This window comes from Psammomys obesus, unplaced genomic scaffold, assembly GCF_907164565.1.
Source record: "Psammomys obesus unplaced genomic scaffold, mPsaObe1.curated_primary_1811, whole genome shotgun sequence".
Taxonomy (NCBI): domain Eukaryota; kingdom Metazoa; phylum Chordata; class Mammalia; order Rodentia; family Muridae; genus Psammomys; species Psammomys obesus.
In genome coordinates this window covers 2,660,647-2,682,404 of record NW_026596962.1, presented here as the reverse complement: position 1 = coordinate 2,682,404, position 21,758 = coordinate 2,660,647, and the positions used below count along the sequence as shown (strand labels likewise).

The 21,758-nt window shown below is 50.3% G+C and overlaps 1 protein-coding gene across 2 annotated transcripts; it reads left to right on the top strand.

Annotated features, from left to right (window-relative positions):
* Positions 1–4,206: 4,206 nt before the first annotated feature.
* Cndp2 (carnosine dipeptidase 2) lies at positions 4,207–21,754 on the top strand. Of its 2 annotated transcripts, XM_055598763.1 has the most exons (12): positions 4,207–4,270; positions 7,285–7,371; positions 8,074–8,217; positions 12,123–12,285; positions 13,636–13,724; positions 15,744–15,944; positions 16,796–16,880; positions 17,735–17,895; positions 18,782–18,946; positions 19,890–20,031; positions 20,238–20,385; positions 21,080–21,754. In XM_055598763.1, the coding sequence occupies exons 2-12, from the start codon at positions 7,312–7,314 to the stop codon at positions 21,147–21,149; spliced, it is 1,428 nt and encodes a 475-aa protein (XP_055454738.1). In that variant the 5' UTR covers positions 4,207–4,270; positions 7,285–7,311; the 3' UTR covers positions 21,150–21,754. The 2 variants fall into 2 exon arrangements, with proteins under 2 accessions (XP_055454738.1, XP_055454739.1); XM_055598764.1 differs by lacking the exons at positions 4,207–4,270; positions 7,285–7,371; positions 8,074–8,217 and adding an exon at positions 8,259–8,279.
* The last annotated feature ends 4 nt before the right edge of the window (positions 21,755–21,758 follow it).

Genomic DNA, 21,758 nt, shown 5'->3' with positions numbered 1-21,758 from the left:
CCAGCCCCAGCCTTGAACCGTGCAGCTGAAGATGACCTTGAGCTCTGATTCTACTGCCTCTGGCCCCTCAGTGCCCCAACACACCACGCACAGCATTACATTCTTAAAAGAGTGTGCTGGACCAGACATGGCGCTCCTTTAAGCCCAGCGCTCGGAGGGCAGAGGCAGAGGCAGGTGGATCTCTGTGAATCTGAGGCTAGACAGGGCTACAAAGTGAGACCATGGCTTTAAGACAAAACAACAACAACAGCAAAATGCAGTCAAGACAACACACATATCTAGCTCCGGAAGTGGATGTATCTCTGGTCAAGCTGCAATGCACCCTTTATTAAGAGACTGGCCTGCAGCGCCACCTTCCGGATATTCGCAGGCATGATCACTGGCTCTCTGCTGTTTCTGGCGGAGCTCCGATTGGACACCTGAACCCTGGGCTTTCTGTCCCTGGAACTGATGGCCATGGGAGCAAGCGGGCAGCAGAGGGCGCAGGCCGTTCCGTGCCGGAATGAAGATTAGCCCTGATAAAGCTCCTGTTAACTCCAGGTGTCCTTGTAAAAGTCCAGCTTTTATCGACTCCAGATCTCGGTATGCTGCAAATGCGGGGTTGCAAATCCAGCACTATCTTATTGGAAGACGGACGACGCTTTAGTGCCTTGGCGAAGGTCAAGAGTGTGTTTTGCGTATTTCAAAGGGCAGAATCTAGAAAGGTCTACCTTCTAAGGACTTACTTTCATACAAAATGCCCAAGGCTAAGGATACGTTCTGTGTTTTCTTAACATTTATTTGGGTTCACCAGCTTTTGGCAGAAGACGATAAATTCTCATAAATGCATATTCATTTACAACCCGACCCCAAACACTTTTTAGCTTGGGTTTACTGCAGTTTCTTTGCTCGTTTGTGTAATCCCAACACACCAAACAGGAATGGGCTATGGATTCATTCCTAGCTACCTGTCTTCAGCTGGTGGAGCGGGTGCCTGCACCCCTACCACACGGAAAGCCACGGCTGGGGGATCTTGGGTTTGAGGTGGGCTTTAAAACCAGAGCCTGGCTCAGCACCGACCCATGATAAACTATACTCTTTTTCAAACATTTACAGTTGTTTGCCGACATGTGAAAGAGACATGGGGATTTTTAAGTCATTTGTGTACATATTGTTCGCACCTCCACAGCCAGCTCCGGGGACTCAGCAACAGCAGGTTACGTCATCCCTAGCCTAGGGGACAGGACGCAGTCCCACTGTCCCCTGCGCATGCGCTACACCACCTTCTAAAAGAGCCTGTCTCTTTCCCTCCACCCTCACCCAGAGGTCACCCTGTATCCCTTCCCTTAATAAACCTCACAGTAAGATCTGTCCCATCATGTCACTCTATAACATCCACTAGTGTTATGATAACGCTAGTTATCATAATCATAATTTAATTCGGAAGAGCACAGTCGTTTTTAGTGGGTATTTGAACTGTGTGTAGCAGGTCCTCCTGCCTCTGCTTCTCAAATCCTGGTATTACAGGCCTGCACACCATGCCCAGTTCAAAAGGAAAAAAGAAAGCATAAAACAAATACTAGCTTAACGTTTGTAGAGGCAGGCTCAGCAGCTGCTCTCCCAGAGCCCCCCAGTTCCCAGAGCCCAGGAGGCTCACAGTGTTGTAACCTGTGACAGCCCCTCTGTGGAGACCCACTTCAGTTCTTACCAACTATGGCTCCTCTGTTAACACCCGATGTCGCCGTTAGCATATCAGAGGCCGTTTTACCTCCCAGTCACCATCTTGAGTATGAGGTAAAATAAAGTTCAAGTTCCCAGGCTCTACATTCTTGAGCACAGGATACAATTCAATACTTCAATGTTTGTTGCTTAGAATAAAGCAATAGATGATAAATGCATGTTCTGTTTGAATTAAAAATACATGCATGTTGTTAGAGGTAAAATCACTACATCCTGCTATGTTCTTTACTCCCAGAGCTGGAAAGCCCCAAGAGTTCCGCCATCCTAAATCCCAGCCAATCAGCTTGAAGTGTTTTGTCTAGCCACCTAGATACAACAGAACACCCTTGGAACAGTATCAGTTACGTTTAGCTGGTCAAACTGATGTAATGCTGCCCCCCCCCACTTCCTACACCTGGTCACCTGGCTGTTGTTACCTGGTTACAGTTATGGGTTTTTTTTGTATAAAAAACTTGCCTTAGAAACAGACCAGCTTCATAGTCTGGCTCCTGAGTACAGATTATGACCCTGAATGGCCAGTCTTTGTTCAGCATTCGGAAAACTTCCATCAGTCTGAGTCTGGTGTCCAAGTGCTCAGTGTGCAGCTGTTCCTGAACCCACAACAACCCTGTAACTCCAGCTCCAGGGCACCCACACCTCTGCCTTACCATACACACCCCTACATGGAATAAAACCATAGCATAATAAATGTTTAAAGTCAAAGATATTCTAGGTCAGGCATGGCACACACCAGTGACCCCAGCTGCATAGCAGCTTTAAGGCCAACCTGGGCTGTGTTACATCTTTTTGGCTTATTTTTAATCTTAGCATGTATGTCTATGTGAGGGTGTTGGATCCCCTGGAACAGGCGTTACAGACAGCTGTGCTGGGAATTGAACCCTGGTCCTCTGGAAGAACAGTCAGTACTCTTAACCACTAAGCCATCTCTCCATACCTTTGTTTTGTTTTTCGAAACAGGGTTTCTCTGTGTAGCCTTGGCTGTCCTGGCCTCACTTTGTAGACCAGGCTGGCCTCGAACTCACAGAGCCTTTGCCTTCAGGTCCTGGGATTAAAGGTGTGTGCCGCCACTGCCTGATGACACATCTGAAACAAAAACAGACAAAACACACAAACTAACATCAAATTATGTGTGTGTGTGTGTGTGTTTGTATTTATACATATATGTGTGAGTATGTGCACATACGTAATATAAGTATATATTATATATAAACATATAAAAATAAACATATAAATATATAATTTGTTGGTGGTGGATATATATTGGTGGACATGTTTGCTAGAGTACCTGAGGTGCTGAGTTAATCTCTAGTATTAAAGTAATATATTATTATTATATGTAAAAATAATAATTAAAGAAAAAGAACCCATGAATTGGAGAGGTCAGGGAACATGGGAGAGGGTGGTGGGAGGAAGTGGAGGGAGAGAGTGATGTAATTATATATTAATCAAATAAAAAATTAATATATATATAATATATATTATAGAAAAACATGACAGAATCATCAGCTAAAAGACTATCAAGCCAGGAGTGCTGACGCACGCCTTTGATAGCAGCGCTCAAGGGAGCAGAGGCAGGTGGATCTCTGTGACTTCAAGGCCAGCCTGGTCTACAAAGCGAGTCCAGAACAGCCAAGGCTACACAGAGAAACCCTGTCTCGAAAAACCTTTAAAAAAAAAAAATTAAAAAGAGGAATGATCACTTCGTTTTCGAGTTTTCGGAGTATATGACACTATATTCCTTGTAACTAGAAAAAAACCCTCTCAGAGCAGCTTTAAAACTGTGGGGGGGGGGCGTGGAGAGAAGCCTCGAGAGTGCATGCGCCTGCAGGAGTCCCAGGGACCCCCCCCACCCCCCCCCACCCCCGCTGCAGCTCGCCGTCAGTTCTGGCAAACCTGACACCAGGCGCACAAGCGGTGCACAAACATGCACTCAGGCGAAACACTCACTCATACAAAAATATTGTCTAATTAAAAATGTGGGAGGGTGCGAGGGACCGGGCGGCGGTGAGTTCAAGGCCAGCCTGGTCTACAGAGCGAGCTCTGGGGCAGCCAGGGCTGTTACATAGAGAAACCCTGTCTGGCAAACCAAAAACAAAATAAAACAGGACAGAAAACGTGGGAGGGGCTGGCACAGTGTCACAAACTGGTAACCCCAGCACGTGGGAGACTGAGCAAGTTCTACGCTTTGTCATCAAATGGACTAGGCGGAGGGCGCGCTGGCCGCAGGACGTCCATTCCGGCTTCCGCTGGACAGGAGAGCGGCGCGGGCCCCCGGGGAAACCCCTCGCTTCGGGGTTCCGAGCGGCACTGACTTCCAGGCGCCCGCTTTGAAGCAATGGCCTTGAACACCTTCAGGAGAGCGTTCGCGGGCGGGGAGGGGCGTGGCTACGGCCGGCCAGGGGCGGGGCACGGGGCGGGGCTGTGCCGAGGAGACCTGGCATTGGCTGTCGAGGCGGGGAGCGTCGCGGGGCGGGGCGGGGCGGGGCCTGCCCCAGGCCTCCGGGCATTGGCTGGTCGGGCGGCCAGGGACACGTGGTGCGGAACCGGCACGGTAAGCGGGCGGTCTGTGGGCCTTCCTTCCCGGGGGGGCGCCGGCGGGCTCGGTGCGGGGCCGGACGGTGGGGGAGCCGCCCCGGGCTGCGTGGATGTGCGGGGCCCCGGGGCGTGCGGGTGGGGGCGGCGGCAGCCGGGAGGGCCCCGATCCCCGACGCGCTGTCAGCCCAGGCCTGAGTCACCCAGGCCCCGGCGACGGCCCGCGGTTCCGCAGGGCCGTAGCCCGGGACGCAGGCCTCCCCCGCCGCAGGGGTGGGTTCTGATCCGCCGAGCCCCACCAGTGCCGGGTCAGCCCGGCCACCCCGTGCGCCCTGCGCGGCCGATGGGCCGTGCGTCCGGGCCGGCCTGCGTAGCGGCGTGGGGGCCGAGGGGTCGCAAGGAGCAAAGGCTGGGCAGCCCTCACCCCTAACGTGGAGTCCCAGGATGCTGCCTGGCGCCAGGCGCTCCTTGGGGGCAAAGGCCCCGGGCAGAGTCCACCTGGACCTTGCCTAGGGTGGATCCGCAGGGGAGAGGACCCCCTCTGCCAGCTTGCTCTTGCGGTTAGGCCGCTCATTCATTCACTAGTCTCAGCTTATTCATTTGTAAAGCGGAGTGGACGTTTGATGACACTAACCCTGAAGGCCGCCAATCTTCTCCAGCCAGTCTTGTCCTCTCGGACTCGAGGCGAAGGCCCTGTTTGGGATGGGTTTGTGCCGCTCCCTGAGAACTTCGGACTTACAGATAGTGAAGTTGTTTGGCAGGAAGACGGCTTCTGTTCAGCTCCACCAGCACCGCTTTTTACCTTAATAAATGGATTCCAAGTGATGGCCTTGATGTTGGGGGAAGGGAAGCAGGGGTCATCAGAACCTAGTGGGGGGCAGCGTGGAACCGGGCCTAACTCGCTGTGTCTGGAGGGACAATTTAGAGGGAGGGTTCGTTTTAAGGTGCTCTGGGAGCTCTGGGGTAGTTGGTTCCTGTCTGCTACTGCCCTCAGAGAAAGGCGAACCTCAGATCCAACATCTTTGCGGGAACGTTAGTAACAAAGTTGTTGGTTTAGCTGTGAGAATGTGAGTCCGCGGTGATTGGGATTTATGCAAGAACAGAGCCCTGGTGAAACCTACCCCGTGTAGCAGATGGGCCTGCAGGGCAAGGTTTCACCGTGTAAACTGATGCCACAGCAGCATCTGTGGTGTCTCCCAGCCGCCCTGTCAGGGGAGGCTGTGTGAGGCAAGATGGAGCGATCCTAGCAGTTCCGTCTCCCATTCTGGCAGCAATCGCGTTTGCTATTTGAGGTGCCCTGGGATTTCAATTGCTGGAGAAATTTCAGTGTGTTGCATAGCCGCCACACCTGGCATCACAGAGCATCGCCTTCTCCCTGTTTAGAAGCTGGCCGGCGATCCAGAAGCCGTGCTCTGCAGCCCCCAGCACCACCAAGCTGTGTTTCACCTATGCTGAGTTAAGCCAAAGTCTTGATATTTGAAGAAAGAGAAGACACCAGTTGCAAATCTCAGTGCTTGAGGCGTCTGTATGTCACACTGATTCCTTTTTTAAAAACAGCTCCACAAATTACTTTCTCCTGCCTCTGTAGAGTGCAGGAGTTCCGGGGTCCCAGAGATGAAAACGGAATGTTGTAACCTGTGCCCAGCAGACTGGAGTTGTAGCTCTGGCTTCTACTCTCAGTACCAGGGGAACTGGCTGTATTGGTGCGCACTTGGAATTCTAGCAAGTGCAGGTGAAAGCATGAATATCAAAAGTTCAAGACAACCTAGGCTACACTGTCTTGTTTTTAAACAGGAAAAACCCTGCCCAGAAAAAGCAGGCACTGAGTGTATTTGTGCAGTGCCTGAAATGTGCTTATCCATGCGCGCCCCTACACTGCGCAGCTTCTCAGACCTCGGCGCCCAGCTGCTCTCCGTGGCGGCACTCCTGCAAAGTGGGCGTTTCCTCATCTCTGGCTCTTAGGGACGTTGAGCCGAGTCCCTTGATGTCAGTGGTCCTCAGCTGAATTCATCTTGCTTTCTGGACCCTGCTGGGTGTAGGTTTGCAGTTGAAGAGCCAGAATATGAGGGGGAGTTGTTTGTTTACTTCCTTGCTTTTTGAGACAGGGTCACACTGTCTCTCTGGCTGGCCTGGAATTCACTCTGTGTGTATATAGCAGGCTGGCCTCATATTTTCAGAGTTCCGCCTGCCTCTAACCTCCCCTGTGCTGGGATTAAAGGCATTTGCCACCACACCCGTCCTGTGACATTTCTATTGAGATCTTTGAAATGATTATTTCTTCTGTACTGACAGAAGGTTAATAGTTCACCCTGTGCTTTAAGACTATAAAATCGGGTCTGTAGTTCAGTTGGTAGAGTGCTTGCAAAGCATGCAAGAAATCCTGGATTCAACCTCCATTACCACACACACCTGGTAGTTTGGACTTGTAATCCCAACTCATACATACATACATACATACATACATACATACATACATACATACATACATACAGGCAAGAGGAACAGATGTTTAAAGCTAGCCCAGGCCACAAGAGATCCTGTCTAAAAAAAAAAAGTATAACATTTTTTAAAGTAAGTGCCAACTAGGCATGCTGACACACATCTTTAATCCCGATACTCAGAAGGCAGGAGAATTTCTGTGTGAGGCCAGCTTGGTCAACACAGAAAGTTCCAGGGCAGCTATGGTTATCGAGTATGACCTTGTCTTAAAAACCGAATTGCTTGGTAAACCGATCTGGTGGAAACTACCCACTTTTAGTTTTCTTCAGATTGTCTGCCACTGGGGCAGTCCTTTTTGGTGAAAAAAAAAATTATGGGCTTTTCTTTGGAACAAGGAAGGGAAGATCAGTCTGAGCCTCTGACTCCTTCCCAAGCTCTTGGCCCTGAAGTGCGGTCACTTCCTGGAAGGTCCTGTGATTAAGTGTCGCAACCCCGTGCTGACAGGAGGGTGGAGTCCCAGTCCTCACAGCACAGCGCCTCTGGCCACTTGCGTCCAGCCGCAGGCAGGTCTGACCCACTGTTCTCTCTGCTCAGTTTTGCCGGTCTGAGTCTGCCGGAAAGATGTCAGGCCTTCACACCGTGTTCCAGTACATCGAGGAAAACCAGGACCGCTATGTCAAGGTGAGGGTCTGCTTCTTCCAGAAGAACAAAACCTGCTTTACCCTTGTCAGATCTGGGGGATTTTCAAGACGCTGATACGAGTTATGCCATTTTGATCAATATTAAAGTTTCATGTTTCTTCATCTCTTGATGATGAAAGTTATACTCTTGTCATTGGAAAGAGTTCAGTAACTTCTTTATTTTTCTGTAATCTCATCTATGGTTTCTTGTGATACTCAGATTAAAAAAACAGTTTCATTAGAGTGGGTTCTGAGTGATTCTATGATATATTTTAATCTGTTGCTCAGTTTTTATCTGATGGAATAATGACCTTAGTTTACTTTTGGAAGAACCATTTTTGACTTTTCACTCTAAAACTTACCCCTTAGAAAACTTGGGGAGAGAGTACACTAGCTTGGATCGCAACATTGTAGCACATTTTCTGCATGTTGCCATTTTTTTTTTTTTTTTTACTATAGATACAAACTTATTTATGGAATTGTGTGGTTTATAATCATGCTTGGCTAAAAAGGCACATTCTGGCATGTTTTCCTTTCTGCTTATTCTGAGGGTAGAGACGGTACAGTCTTGTTGTTTGATCTAGGTCTGCTCCGCTCATAAAGCGGGGTAGTAGCTGTCAGCAAAGGTCCGTTGGTGAGCCCATCTCGCGTGCCCTAAAAAAGCAGCATTTCAGAGCCCTTTCCACTTGCTCTCTACAAACAGAAACTTGCAGACTGGGTGGCCATCCAGAGCGTGTCCGCCTGGCCGGAGAAGCGAGGGGAGATCAGAAGGATGATGGAGGTGGCTGCTGCTGACGTGCAGAGGCTGGGGGGCTCCGTGGAGCTGGTGGACATTGGGAGGCAGAAGGTACGAGCTGGTGGACATTGGGAGGCAGAAGGTATGAGCTGGTGGACATTGGGAGGCAGAAGGTATGAGCCCACAGAAGTGGAAGCAGACAGTTCTCCTGGGGGTGGGAGAGGCTGCAAGGCCTGGGTGACCTTCACTGAAGATGGTCCACCCTTCTTGAAAGCAAGCATGTACTGGCTTTGTGTGCGTCCCACTGGTTGTCTCGCTTGGGGTGAGTTAAAGGATTAGCGATTATCAGCACACTTTATTCCAGGAAGGTGAGCTGGAGGCCAGTGACTTAAGAGTAAGTGAAAAGACTGTCATTTCCCAGAAACCAAAGCTTTCACTAGTGTGCGTTACACATTAGCTGATTCACCTTATAAGTAACAGCTTCCTGCACCGGTCCTCTGTGTGTGTCAGCGCTTTCGGTTTAGTATTTTGTGGTGGTACCCCTGAGTGTGGGAGCTACTGGCTCTTTGATTCTTGTGCCTTTTTGTGGGCCCTTTTCCTTCTGTTGGTTTGCCTTGTCCAACTTCAATGTGATAGGTGCTGTTGTGTCTTTTTATGTTATATTTTGTTATTTTTGTTTTCTCTTAAAAGCTTATTCTTTCTAATGAGACACAGAAAGGGGAAGCTAGGAGTAGGGAGAAGGGAAACTGTAATCAGGAAATATTGTAGGAGGGAAAAAAAAGTCCATTTTCAATAAAAGAGAAAAATATACTTAAAACAAAAACATAAAAATTAATAACAAAATTTCTCTTGCCCGCCAGCACTTCTTATAATGATCTGTGGGTGGAGAGGGCAAGCTAGGAAAAACTTGTCTGCTTTCCAGTTTTTGTTAGTAGTTTTGGTTTCTATTTGAGACAGAATCTAACTGTGTAGCCCTGGCAGGCCAGACTAGACTGGCCTGGAACTCACGGAGATCCCGCTGCCTTTTCCTCCCAGCTGCTGGGATTTAAGTCTTGCGCACCACACCCAGCTGCCCTCTGACTTAAATCAATAATTTGACTTTATGATATATTTTTCTACTACCTTAGTTTCACATGATTTTTTTAGGCTCATGTTGTTGTTGTTTTGGTTTGGTTTTAGACAGGGTCTTCCTTCTTGTAACCCAACTTGGCCCAAAACCCATGACAATCTTCAGTTTCCCAGGTGCCGGGATTTCAGCTGTAAGCCACCACACCTGACTCCATTCTGTGTTTTCAAATCTTTTTGCTTGTTTTGTTTTTGTTTTTTGACACAGGGCTGTCCTGGAACTTAATCTGTAGACCAGGGCTGGCCTTGAACTCAAAGAGATCCACCTGCCTCTGCCTCCCAAGAGCTGCTGGGATTAAAGGCGGGGCAACCACCACAGGGCTGTGTTTTCACATCTTACAAGTCTCTTATGTTGCAAAATGTGGCAAGAGTTGATTTATCTGGGTCTTTTGTCTGATGACTTAGGTGTGCAGTAGAATGCACAGTTCTGGGACTTGGGGTGGGCCCTTCAGATCACCCTGCATACTTCAGCTAAGAGGTGGACTTGCCATTGGGAGCTTAGTGCCTTAATGGCAAAAGCAGAGTTCAAATCCAGCCTTCCTACTCCTGGGCCAGCACTTTTCTTGAGGTTTTCTTCAGATGACAATTTTAACAGTTAAGATATAATAGCAGCTTCCCAGCAAATATGCCCCTCTGTTAGGGAAATAAACTAAGTTTCTTCATATTGTTTCCTGTAACATTTTGTTTAGTCTTTTTAAAAGTTGTATTATTATGTGTTTCTTAAGCAAGGTTTTACTCTGTAGTCTGGGCTCCCAAATGCCAGGGTTGTTCCCTTTTGCTTTTTCTGCTCACGGCCTCTGCCATTCTTCCCATTGTGTCAAAACAAACAAACAAGAAATCACTAGGTGGGATAAACCATTTTTAAGAGTTGTTTCCTTAAAATAAATGCACCTATTATGTTACCACTGGAGTACTTTAAAAAGGCCCTCTGTGAAAAGACACAGTGGCTGCTAGGTGTTCCGCTGTTAGAGAAACCCAGCAGGGGAAAAAACAGAAGCCAAGACTACTTCACATGAGGTAACAACCACATTCGTGAAGGAATTGAGAGATTTCCCTGGTCAGGCCAGATGCGGGAGAAGCCATGTGTTCTGTGTGCCCAGAAGTTTAAGGCAGGATTTTCTTCCCCTGGTGGCTACAGCCAACCTCATGAGATCTGAAGTGCAAGCCAAGCCCTCATGACGCAGGCTAGGAGCTGCCAGGGTCAAGAAGTACCTGGGTATTTTGTTAGCAGAGTTTACTTAGAAAATAAGTTATGTGTTCTTAAGAATTCCTACTACCTGCTGTGTGTGGCAGAGCGTGGGTTCAATCCCAGTACTCTAGAGGCAGGAACAGGGATCTCAGGCCAGACAGGGAGACCTGTCTCAAAAAACAATGAACAAATCCCGACCACCCACCTAGTGGTCTAACCTGTTTGCAGGCTGAAGGTTGGGAGCTGAGATTTTTCTCAGCCCTCACCTACGTTGTCCTTGCCTTGTCATTTTCAGTTGCTGCCCATTTTACCTCCTAATCATAAATTATTAGTCTAGCTTCATTACCAGGATAATGGTGTGCACTGGGCTGTGACGGGATGGTCTGGCTTGAGGGCTTCTGGCTATAACTGCACGGTCCTCTTCGTTTGTGCCTTACGTTTTCAGTAGGCGTTTTCCTAGCAGCTCTTTGAAGTGGTTTCGAGTACATGAGCGTTGTGCACGATGTCCATGCTGGAACAAGCGTGTGTGCTCGAGGGCTGATGTCGTGCCCGGCCAACTGCCTGAGGCACTCTGCTGTCATCACAGTTTTCCCGATAAGCTGCAGGAGCCGGCAGAGGAGGTACATGGGCTGCCAGGGCCACCATTAGGGCCACAAGTGCTGGCCATCACCCAAGATGATTTGTGTGTCCCTGAATTCTCCTCTAGACTCAGGAAATTCTTCAGGGGATGTCCCGGACAGCTGGCAAGGCCTTCGGGGGAAAGCCAAGGAGAAGCGTCCACTGCCACCATTTTACTTACCTGACACTATGTGAATTCACTTTCCTTCTTTCTTTGTTTCTTTCTCTTTTTTTTTTTTTTTTGGGGGGGGTGTTTGTTTGTTTCAATACAGGGTTTCTCTGTGTAGACCTGGCTGTCCTGGAACTAGCTCTATAGACCAGGCTGGCTTTGACTCACAGAGATCCACCTGCCTCTGCCTCCCAAGTGCAAATTAAAGTCTTTCTTTCTTTTTTGAAGATTTTTTCAAAAGTGTGAGAGAGAGAGACAGAGTGTGTGTGTGTGTGTGTGTGTGTGTGTGTGTGTGTGTGTGTGTGTACGTACACAGGTACACATTTTGCTGGTGCCCAAAAAGGCCGGAAGAGATCATTGGATCCCCTGGTGTTGATGTGACAGGGTTGTGATGTCTGGCATGGGTTCTGGGGCCTGAATCAGTTCTCTGAAAGAGCCAAAAGTGTTTGTAACTGCTGAGCCATCTCCCCAGCCCTGTTCCTATCCTGGTTGATGGCCCATTCTGTTCATCTTAGTTGTCTACAGATACAATTTCAAAAATGTAGCATTCAATTGCAGGTTGTCTTTGTTTTAGCCATTATTTCAGAAATGAGTTAACTTGTATCTCAGCCCCAAGCTGCAAAATGTTTCATTATGTATATTGGTGGTTTGAATAAAAGCAGCCTTAAGCAGTTCATCAAACTAGCTGTAGATGTGGTTTAGTTAATGCTCACTGGATTTCAGGAAAGGGATTCAGGAGATCATTGGATTTTGAGACCATGGATCCTTGTTGACTGTTAAATGATGTGATCTTAAGCTCCACAGCAGAGGGTGATGGATAAGAACACATAAGACCATCCTAGCTGGATTTAATGACAGCTGTCAGACACTGCCAGTCTACTGACCAGACTGTCCTCTATTGCTCCTCCTGCTCAGCTCCCGGACGGCTCGGAGATACCCCTTCCTCCCATTCTGCTGGGCAAACTGGGCAGCGATCCGCAGAAGAAAACTGTGTGTATTTATGGGCACCTGGACGTGCAGCCTGCGGCCCTGGAGGACGGCTGGGATAGCGATCCCTTCACCTTGGTGGAGCGGGAAGGTGAGGGCACACAGTGCATGCCCCCCAAAGCTCCAATACTGGAGCAGGCACTCAGTGCCCATTTTCAGCACTAGAGGAAATGTTTCAGATGGGCTACATTTGGGAAATCACTAATATTCTCCTGGATTTTTCTCTTTTGGGTACACTTTTTTTTTTTTTTAACAGAATCTAGTGATTAGTGTCTGGAAGTGTGTCACTTGTGCCTCAGTTGTTAAAAGCTCAGAAGAGTTTTCCTTTTCTCATGACGAGTCCATGGTGGGAGCTTAGCAGGGTTTCCTGCGATCCTGCTGCCTTTTCTAGAGCACCCACCCTGCTCTGAGGCTGCACAGTCCCTGAAGCCAGCCTCTCCTCACTCCCGCTTGGGAAACGCTCAGCTTCCATTCCCAGATGCCACTGCTTCTGTCAGGGGAGTCCCTGGGAGATAACACCTTCTAACTTTGAGCCTTGCCCCACAGGGCTGAGTTCCAGGCCCCTAACTGCGTGTGGAGCTGGTCTTCACATGTGTCCTGACTCCGTGTGGACTGTTGCCTGGCTGTGAAATGTGAACAGTTATTTTTATTTAACACGGCCTTTGTGAAACCTCATCCCATAAGTGCCCCCTCTCACCACGTAACTGGGATGGACCCATTGCTGTTAACTCCAGGGCACGTGGATTCCCCCCAAGTCTCAGACACACACATCTGTCTTTATGGTAGCTCAAGCCGCACTCACAGGAACCTCCTTTTTCTTCTTGGACCCTCTCTCACACATCCGTGAGTGGCACCGCCAAAAACAGTCGCCCTGCCCCTGCCGTGTGCTGCCCCTGCTCTTCCCAGCCCTGCTGTGCCCATGCTGGGAACACCCTGGCCCTGATCCCAGATGCCCGACCATGCTAATTGGAGCTTAGTGCCCCCAGAAGATTCAGATTAGGTATCAAAATTGGGATGAGAGCGCAGTGTGTGCTGCTTCCGTGATGTCGCCATGAGCTTCCCGAGACCAGGCTCCCATGAGGTTGCTGTTAGTGTGAGGGTGCCTAGGTCTTAAAGGGACAGCGGTCTGACCCTTTCAGGGGACAGGTAAGGGTTTTCTGAAGTTAGATGGTGAATCTCGGCCCTGCTTCTCTGTGAGTCACTGTCCTCACCGTTGCTATGAGAGGGGAGAAAACAGGAGGCACTGACGTGGCTGCTTCTTGGGCTGCAAGAATTCTGACTAGATTTTAGCATAGGGTTGGATGGAGACTCAGGCCGTGAAAGTGGAAAAAGCCCAGTGCTCAGGACAGCTGTGTGGCTGTGCTAGGCCTCATCAGATGTTCGCTTGTGAAAGGTCTTTTCATTTGTTGTGTCTAACTGCATCTCCTGACTGCTGTTCCAGGCAAGTTGTACGGGAGAGGCTCCACGGACGACAAGGGGCCAGTGGCCGGGTGGATGAATGCCCTGGAGGCCTATCAGAAGACTGGCCAGGTACAACCCCCGTCAGATTCTCTCCACTGCTCAGGGCGTGTGAGTAGTGGTGTAAAGATCACTAGAGGGGGAAGCCGGCCCCACCTTGGTCAGCATAGGTGACTGAGCTCAAAGATGACAGCCCTTCCCAGCCCTAGAAATCATTAAACACTTGGTTATCTTTCAGATGCTCAAAGGTCACACTATCACTACTCCGCAAGATTTTTGCCAACACTTAGAAAGTGGCCTTTGTTTCTCTCCTTTCCGGGCTTAGATCAAACCCAGCTCCTCACACATGCTGGGAACTTGCTGTACCACCGAGCCGTATCTCCGTCCCTACGTCTGAATTTTATTTTCTTTTACTGTGGCTGTTTCAGGGCTTTTTTGTCATTTATTTGGGGTTTTTAGTTTGGGGTTTTTGGTGGTGGTGGTAGTGGTTGGTTGGCTGGTTGATTTTGAGGTAGAGCCTTCCACTGTATCCCTGGCTGGCCTGTAACTCACAGGGTCCGCCTGCCTCTGCCTCCCTAGTGCTGAGATTTTAGCTGTGTGCCACTGCACCCAGCTCCCAAATGTGACGCTCAGGTGTGTTTGTTTGACACAGAGTCATGTTATATATCTCAGGTTGGCCTTGAACTACTGACAATCCTCCTGCCTCAGCATTCAAGTGCTGGGATTACAGGCAGGTGCCACCAACCCTGGCTAATATGAATTTTCAACCTATAACTAACCATGAGTGTGGTCCCTTGCCTGAATGTAACAGACTTTGTGATATTGCAAATTCTTTTCTCCATGTGGTTTTTATTCTCCTAAAAAAAAAAAAGTTAGATTATTTTGAGTTGTTTCTTCTCAAAGTTGGTAAAATATAGAAAAGGGGGGTGGTATTTCTAGAATCCTAACTCTTGAGTACCTGCTAGTACTGTTTTCTACCTAGGCTTTTAATTATCTTTAAGCAGATTGTGATCATGGTATCTGGACAGGCTTTGCATATGGGTTTAATTTTACAGCCCAATAAAATAGGAATGAGTATTTTTGTCAAAGTGTGGAGCATTAGATCTGGAAAGGGGCTTAGACTCTTTGTCTGGGGATCATTTGCACAGGAGAGAGCGGTTTTGTTGTTTGTTTGAATACACTTGGCCTGTCCGACAGCTGACTAAGAGCCGGGCACGGAAACTGGGAAGCCTCACACTGTGTTGGAAGGCCATAGGGGTGCATGGGACAGAGCCCCAAGAACTTCACTTGTAGCTGTTCCGTATATCGAGGTCCCAGAAAAAGTTTTACCTGGGACAGAAGAGAGGTGCAGGAGGGAGAAGGTGTTCAGTGATCCTTGCCCAGGCAGCTGTGAGCTGGCAGAAGTCTTTGGACCCCGCGGTTCTGCCCTGTTTGGCCTCTAGCTGGTTGCTTGCCCGTGTGCAGCCCCCTTTTCTTTGGAGCTAGAAGAACTCATGCAGCAGAATCCAGAGCACTGGATCCAGATTCCAGTGCTGTGTTGAGATTCGCTTCAAGCACCTTGGACAGTTGGCTTGTGTGCGCAGAGGATGCTGGCCGAGTGCAAGCCCTTCCCAGTGCAGGACAGGTCTCACTCAGCAACAGGGAAGGCTCGGTGCTTGTTCAGCAAAAAAATTCTCTCCTCATTCCTCTATTGTTCTTCCATGTGTGTGTGTTATATGTGTGTTTTCAAGTATTACATGTGTGAGGGTGCATTTGCACAGGGGGTGCGTGAAGGTCTGAGGTCGAGTTGCAGACAGCTGTGAGCAGCCACATTTGTGCTGGGAATGGAACCCTGGTCCTCTGGAAGCGCAGTGCTCCCCCGGCCAGGCCTGACTGCCCTTCCCCCTTCTCATGGCTTCCCCTTCACTCACGGCTCACTCTGAGTGCAGAGATCCCCTGGCATGGCTGGTGGGGGACTTTCCCTTCTGACCCTGGGCTCCCACAAGCCAGTGGGAGAAGAGCTTGCATTTGAAACTGAATCTTGAAGGTCTCCTGTGTGTCACTTCTGTGAGAAAAGTGAGGAAACGGACTTCTCCCCGTCTCCCATCCCAGGAGATTCCTGTCAACCTGCGCTTCTGCCTGGAAGGCATGGAGGAATCTGGCTCCGAAGGGCTGGATGACTTAATTTTTGCCCAGAAAGACAAGTTCTTCAAAGATGTGGACTACGTCTGCATTTCAGACAACTACTGGCTGGGGAAGAACAAGCCCTGCATCACGTACGGCCTCAGAGGCATCTGTTACTTCTTCATCGAGGTAGGCGCCCACAACGGCACCTTGCTTCTCTCTGACGCCTAAGCCTCTTTGTTCTTCATACCCTGGCATAGGCAAATGCCAAGAACTTAATCATACATGAAGGAGGAGCGCAGGACTTCCCAGGGCCCCTTCTTGGGTTCCATAATCCATCCTAATACCCAGGCATGGATTTCTGAGGTCAGAAGTCAGATTTCATAGCAGTTTCAAATTAAGGCAGTATTATCTTAATAACATTGATATTGTGGTAGAGCAGATGAGATGACAGCAGATCTTCTGAGACGGCTTGGACAAAAAAGCTCTTGAGAACCCTTCCTCTAAAAGTTAAAATGTTCACATGTTGGCAGGTAAGTTCTAACCCATGGCTGAGGCATCAGAAGAGTGCACCCTCTACCAGATGAGCAAGGGGTACGGGCAGATCTGCTACTCGCTGTTGGCGACGGCTCTAAGCACATGGTGGTTACCTGTATGGCCTGGGCATAAGACTAGTCAGTACTCAAATGGGTCAGAACCAGATCCTTGGGGCTCACAGGGTCATGCCCCATGTTTGGGGTTGTCCTCTGAGTAACCTGTGCAGGGTCTCTGTGAAATGACAAGATTCTGCCCTTCATTTAAAAAGGGCTGTCAGGGTCAGAGAGGCTGTTTTCTGTCAGAGAGCCGGCATTCCCCGTCAGCACGGGCTCTGCTCTTGTCCAACAGACTGCTGACTAGGAAATGTCTTGCTTTGCTGCTTGAGGAAGCAGAGTTATTCTGAAAAACTGTGTCTTACAAGTGTTCTTTGTTCAATGCAATGTCGCATAATTAAAGTAAGCTCCCACTAAGCCACCAATGAAGTGACCTTTGTGTCTGCCCAGGTGGAGTGCAGTGACAAAGACCTCCATTCTGGCGTGTATGGTGGCTCAGTGCACGAGGCCATGACAGATCTCATCTCGCTGATGGGTGAGCGCAGGGTCGGCACTCTCTGGGTGAGCGCTCTGTCATCAGGGAGCGGGGCAGGGTACCTTCTCTAAGCTCTGTTTGCAGCGCATGTGTCGGCAGCTTCGTGAGCACACTCAGCCGTGTTTCTAATGAGGTTCCCTTTTGGGCATTGTTTTAGTTAAAGAGCCCTACAGTTGACTCCTGCCTCTACGGGCTTCCTGTCCTCCCTGTACCCTCGCCATCTAGAGAACTGCCCTCCCTCCCATATCCAGTGGGAGGGCCCCAGGTCCCACTTAGCATGTCCCTTGGAACCCCTGCGTGCCTTCTTCTTCTGGGCATAGTATTTTATGGCTCTCAGAGGACATCTTCGATCTATTCCAACTGACCATAACTAGGTCCCCCTGCTAGGTCAGCTCCTGGGAAGCAAGGACCACAGCTCCCTTCCAGCATCCTGCTAGCACAAAGCTAAGTGGGGTTATTGTCTCCATCTTGTTCTGTGACTTCCTTTCTCCACCCCACCCCCCAGGATGAAGGCTCCCACAGGTGGAGGGACACTGATCTGTAGAGAGCACCGCGTCCCACCGTAGGGTCCTTCTTGTCTCCTGTGGAATGGGCATTATAAAGGAATGCTGGCTAGTGTGGGCTTTTAGGTTCATGCCTTGGTATACAGCTGGGGGATAACTTGTGCATTCCACCTGCCCCTCTGAGAAGCTGAGTAGTGGGGCTGCTTACCTGACGCAGCGGCATAAGCACCGGGTCCTGCTGCTGTCACGTGGCCGCCGTGTGTGCTGTGGTGCCTGAGTTGCCGAGTCGGGACAGCTCAGAATGCCTGTGTGCCCCCCAGCTAAGCATCTCTCCTCTGCTCCGCCCCTCAGGCTGCCTGATAGACAAGAAGGGGAAAATCCTCGTCCCTGGCATCTACGACGCCGTGGCTCCCCTGACGGATGAGGAGTGTGAGCTCTATGACCACATTGACTTCGATATGGAAGAGTTCGCCAGGGACGTGGGGGCCAAGACCCTTCTGCACAGCTGCAAGGTGCTGCTTGACACGCACGTGTGCGCGCGCGCACACACACACACACACACACACACACACACACGCACAAACTGTGCAGGCCACCAGGGCTCCTGTGGTGGGCATGCCCACCAGGCAAAGACATCCAGGGTCAGAGGCTTATCCTTAGCCTTGCTCAAGAGTTTTCAAAAGCAGGGTGTGGCCGAGCTGAGAGATGTTAGGCTCCTCAGGTGTCAGGGTCAACTTCTGAGCACCGAGAGCTAAGGAGGTGCAGAGGGAGTAGCCGCCTCTCCTGCACTGGAGCTGTTTGCTTGGTGTAGGCCTGTGGGCCACCTTGTTCCCACCAGGCCCAGGTATTAAGCTGAGTGTAGAGGCAGAAGCCATTTGCTGTTATCTTGGTTTATGTCCAGACTCAGGAGTGTGGTTATCAGTTCATCACCTCTCATAGCCAAACCAGCAGCATCCTGCATCAGCCTCTTCTAGACCAGGGACAGAGAGCACCAGGCCTGGCTGAGCTCCTGAGTCTCTCGCCTTTCTCAGAGGCAAAGGGATAAATAAGTATAAACTGTTGTGCCATCAGGCAGGTGGGCACAAGGGCTCGCAGAGGAGCAGAGACATCTTAGGCTGCTGGGGACTGGAAGCCCACGCTATGACACCCCAACATCACCCACCATCACTTCTTGGGGCTGTTAAGGCTCACAGCCCTCTGGAGTGTGTGACAGTTGTCCCTATACATTGTGTGGGCTCTGAACAGCCCTCCTGGGTAGGGGTCCCCATGTCCTGTGGGCAGGGCCTGCGTCCTCACCCAGGCCTCCTGGGGGGGCAGGTATCCAGTGTCCTGTGGGCGGGGCCTGTGTCCTCACCCAGGCCTCCTAAATAGGCGCCTGTGTCCTCTGCTCTTCTGCAGAAGGACATCCTGATGCACCGCTGGCGGTACCCCTCCCTCTCGCTCCATGGAATTGAAGGGGCCTTCTCCGGTTCTGGGGCCAAGACTGTGATCCCCAGGAAAGTGGTCGGCAAGTTCTCCATCAGGCTGGTGCCAAACATGATACCCGAAGTTGTTAGCGAGCAGGTATTTGGGATGCAAGGCATGAGTTGGGGCAAGAAGTACGTGGTGGCAGCTGAGGCTGCTGTGATGTTAAGCTTACGCAGTAAGAACTTACACCCAGGCAGAAGCCTCCTCCTCACTCTAGCCCCTCAGCATTTGCTGTAGCAAGCAGTGTAGAAGCTTGTCAGACAAAAAGGCCATCTGAGCAAGAATCACACACTTCAGACTGAGACATAGGAAACTATGACCTCTGACCGCACCCCAAAGGTGTGAAGCAAATTCTCATGTGTGCCCACATGTTAGCTGAAAGTCCCAAAGGGTGCTCTCTCCTGGAGCTGAGGGGCGGAAATGGGAGTAGCTGCAGGCGTTTGAGGCTCACGGAACATGCTTGTGCCTTGATGACCAGAGAGCCTTCATAAAGAGATAGAGCCAGAGGCTTCTGGGAAGAGCACCCTGAGGTGTCTTCTCAGAGGACAGCGGGCTTTTATTTTGAGGCCAGGTCTTCACTGCTCAGTTAAACCGACCTACAAGTTAAACACCCAGGACTGTGTTCCCGTGGTGACTCTGAATCCAGTCAGCCTGCCGGGAAGAATTAGCCAAGTGTCAGCATCAGCATTTCAGGACACAAACACCCTGTCTGTTGAATATGTCAGGTCAAACAACAAGGTTTTTACTCAATGTCTACGTGCTGTCGTAATTCAGTGTGTTTGTCAAGGGTGAACGGGTTGAATTGAGCACGTTGGCTTTCCGCTGCCGTCGCTTGCTTTGCTCCTCTCCGTGGCGGCAGTGGGTATGCCCATCAGTACTCAGCTGGAAGGGAAGCCCAGCACAGACCGTCCTAGACCCTGAGAGGCTGTGTAGACCACTGTGCCCAGCGTGCTGTCGCAGTGGCTAGACATGTGTGGTTCCTCCCACTGACCAATCGCCAGGTATAACACATCATGTATCTCTTCTGCTCATGGCATAGGTGTCAAGCTACTTGTCAAAGAAGTTTGCTGAACTTCACAGCCCCAACAAGTTCAAGGTGTACATGGGCCATGGTGGGAAGCCCTGGGTATCCGACTTCAACCATCCTCATTACCAGGCGGGGAGAAGAGCTCTGAAAACAGGTTGGCTGCCCTTTGGAGGTGGATGCCAGGCCCCTGAGCCTGAGGGCGCTGTTGTAGCATGTGTGCACATGACAGTGTCTGCGCTGCTGTGAGCAGGGCTGAAGTGTGGGGTGGGTCACAGCCTCCTTAGACTCCCGAGCTGAGTGACAGCTCTCTGGCATCCAGGGCTGAAAGTTCATTGTTTCTCTTCGTTTTCTTTCCCCCAGTGTTTGGTGTTGAACCTGACCTGACCAGGGAGGGTGGCAGTATTCCTGTGACCTTGACCTTTCAGGAGGCCACAGGCAAAAATGTCATGCTGTTACCCGTGGGGTCAGCGGATGATGGCGCCCACTCCCAGAATGAAAAGCTCAACAGGTGAGACTGGAGCCTGAGGTTGGGCACATCCTCTAGCCATTGGGGGAGGGGGCATCTGTGATCACCCTCCTTTGTTCCTTAGGGGCTGGCTAGTAAGAACCGGTGCAAGGCAGTTTGAAAACGGGGTTCACCCAGTGTTCTTGTTCATCACGCGCTTGTAGCACTCCATAAAAAGCCTTCCACTTCTTTTTGAAAAGTTACCCTAATGTCACTAACTGCTTAAGCCCCCTTTGCCTCTCACAGGCAGATATTCTGGGGTTCCTCTGGCCTGCAGGATGGAGAGAGCCTCTGATCTAGTGAGGAGGGACCCAGGCAAGCAGGCCACAGGCCGTGTGGAGGCTACAGCCCTGTAGCTACCTAGGAAATGGGGAAGTAGAGACCCAGGACGAGGAGTCCTGGAGAAAGGCACCTGGTTACTGGGCTATAGGTCAAAGAGCTGATCTTCAGGAACAATAGCCATTCACTCCCAGGATTCCGGTGAGACTGAGCCCTAGAGCAAGCCAGGACTGGTTATCCTAACGAGGAATGGCGGAGGAGGTGTCACACCAAGCCTGGGTGAATTATTCCCAGCAGGCTGAATCGGAAAGCCAGGCCAGCCTGTAGGTGGTAAAAAGGAGGAATCAGGGTCCTCCTGGATACCGACTCCTCCACAGCGGCTGATAGCTGCAGTTGTTTGCTTGTTTGTCTCTGTCAGGTTCAACTACATAGAAGGAACCAAGATGCTGGCTGCATATCTGCACGAGGTTTCACAGCTGAAGAACTGAGGAGTCTCACTCTCCGTGGAATGCCGCGCCTGCCAGAATCATCTGCCCTCTGCCCTCTCTTTCTTCCAGCTTTCCTGGGAAAGTGGAACGTCCTTTTTCCTCTCTCTTTCTCAGGTCACAGGCAGACTTGCAAAAATGGAGACAGTGCCTCCAGCCATCACCAGGGAAAATCAGCTGTGTCAGGCAGTTGGAAATGTTCAGTTCTAAGGCTTATTGGGGACGACTGATGGCTCCGACTGGGGGAGGGGACTCTCAGATGTGGCCAGTGTGACTTTGTCTCCAGGAAGTAGTCAGAGTCCAGAAGCTCCAAGTCTGTGAGAGGCGCTGCCAATCATGGACTTGAGTGAACAGGATGGTTGCTCCCTGCTCTCTGTTCCGGGTGAGGCTCAGGGAATATTCAGGAAGGAAATGACAACATTCAGGAGCTCTTTGTGCTGTGACAGCGCCACGGTGACCCCTCACTGTGCCTCTATCCCTTCCTACCACTCTAGCTGACCATCACTGGGTCCCTCCTGTTGCCGTCTCTCAGAATCTGTCTCCACAGTCCTGGTGGAAGCAGCAGCCTGCTTGCAGCTACCCTGCTAATAAAGGTGACCAGAGCTCTGGAGA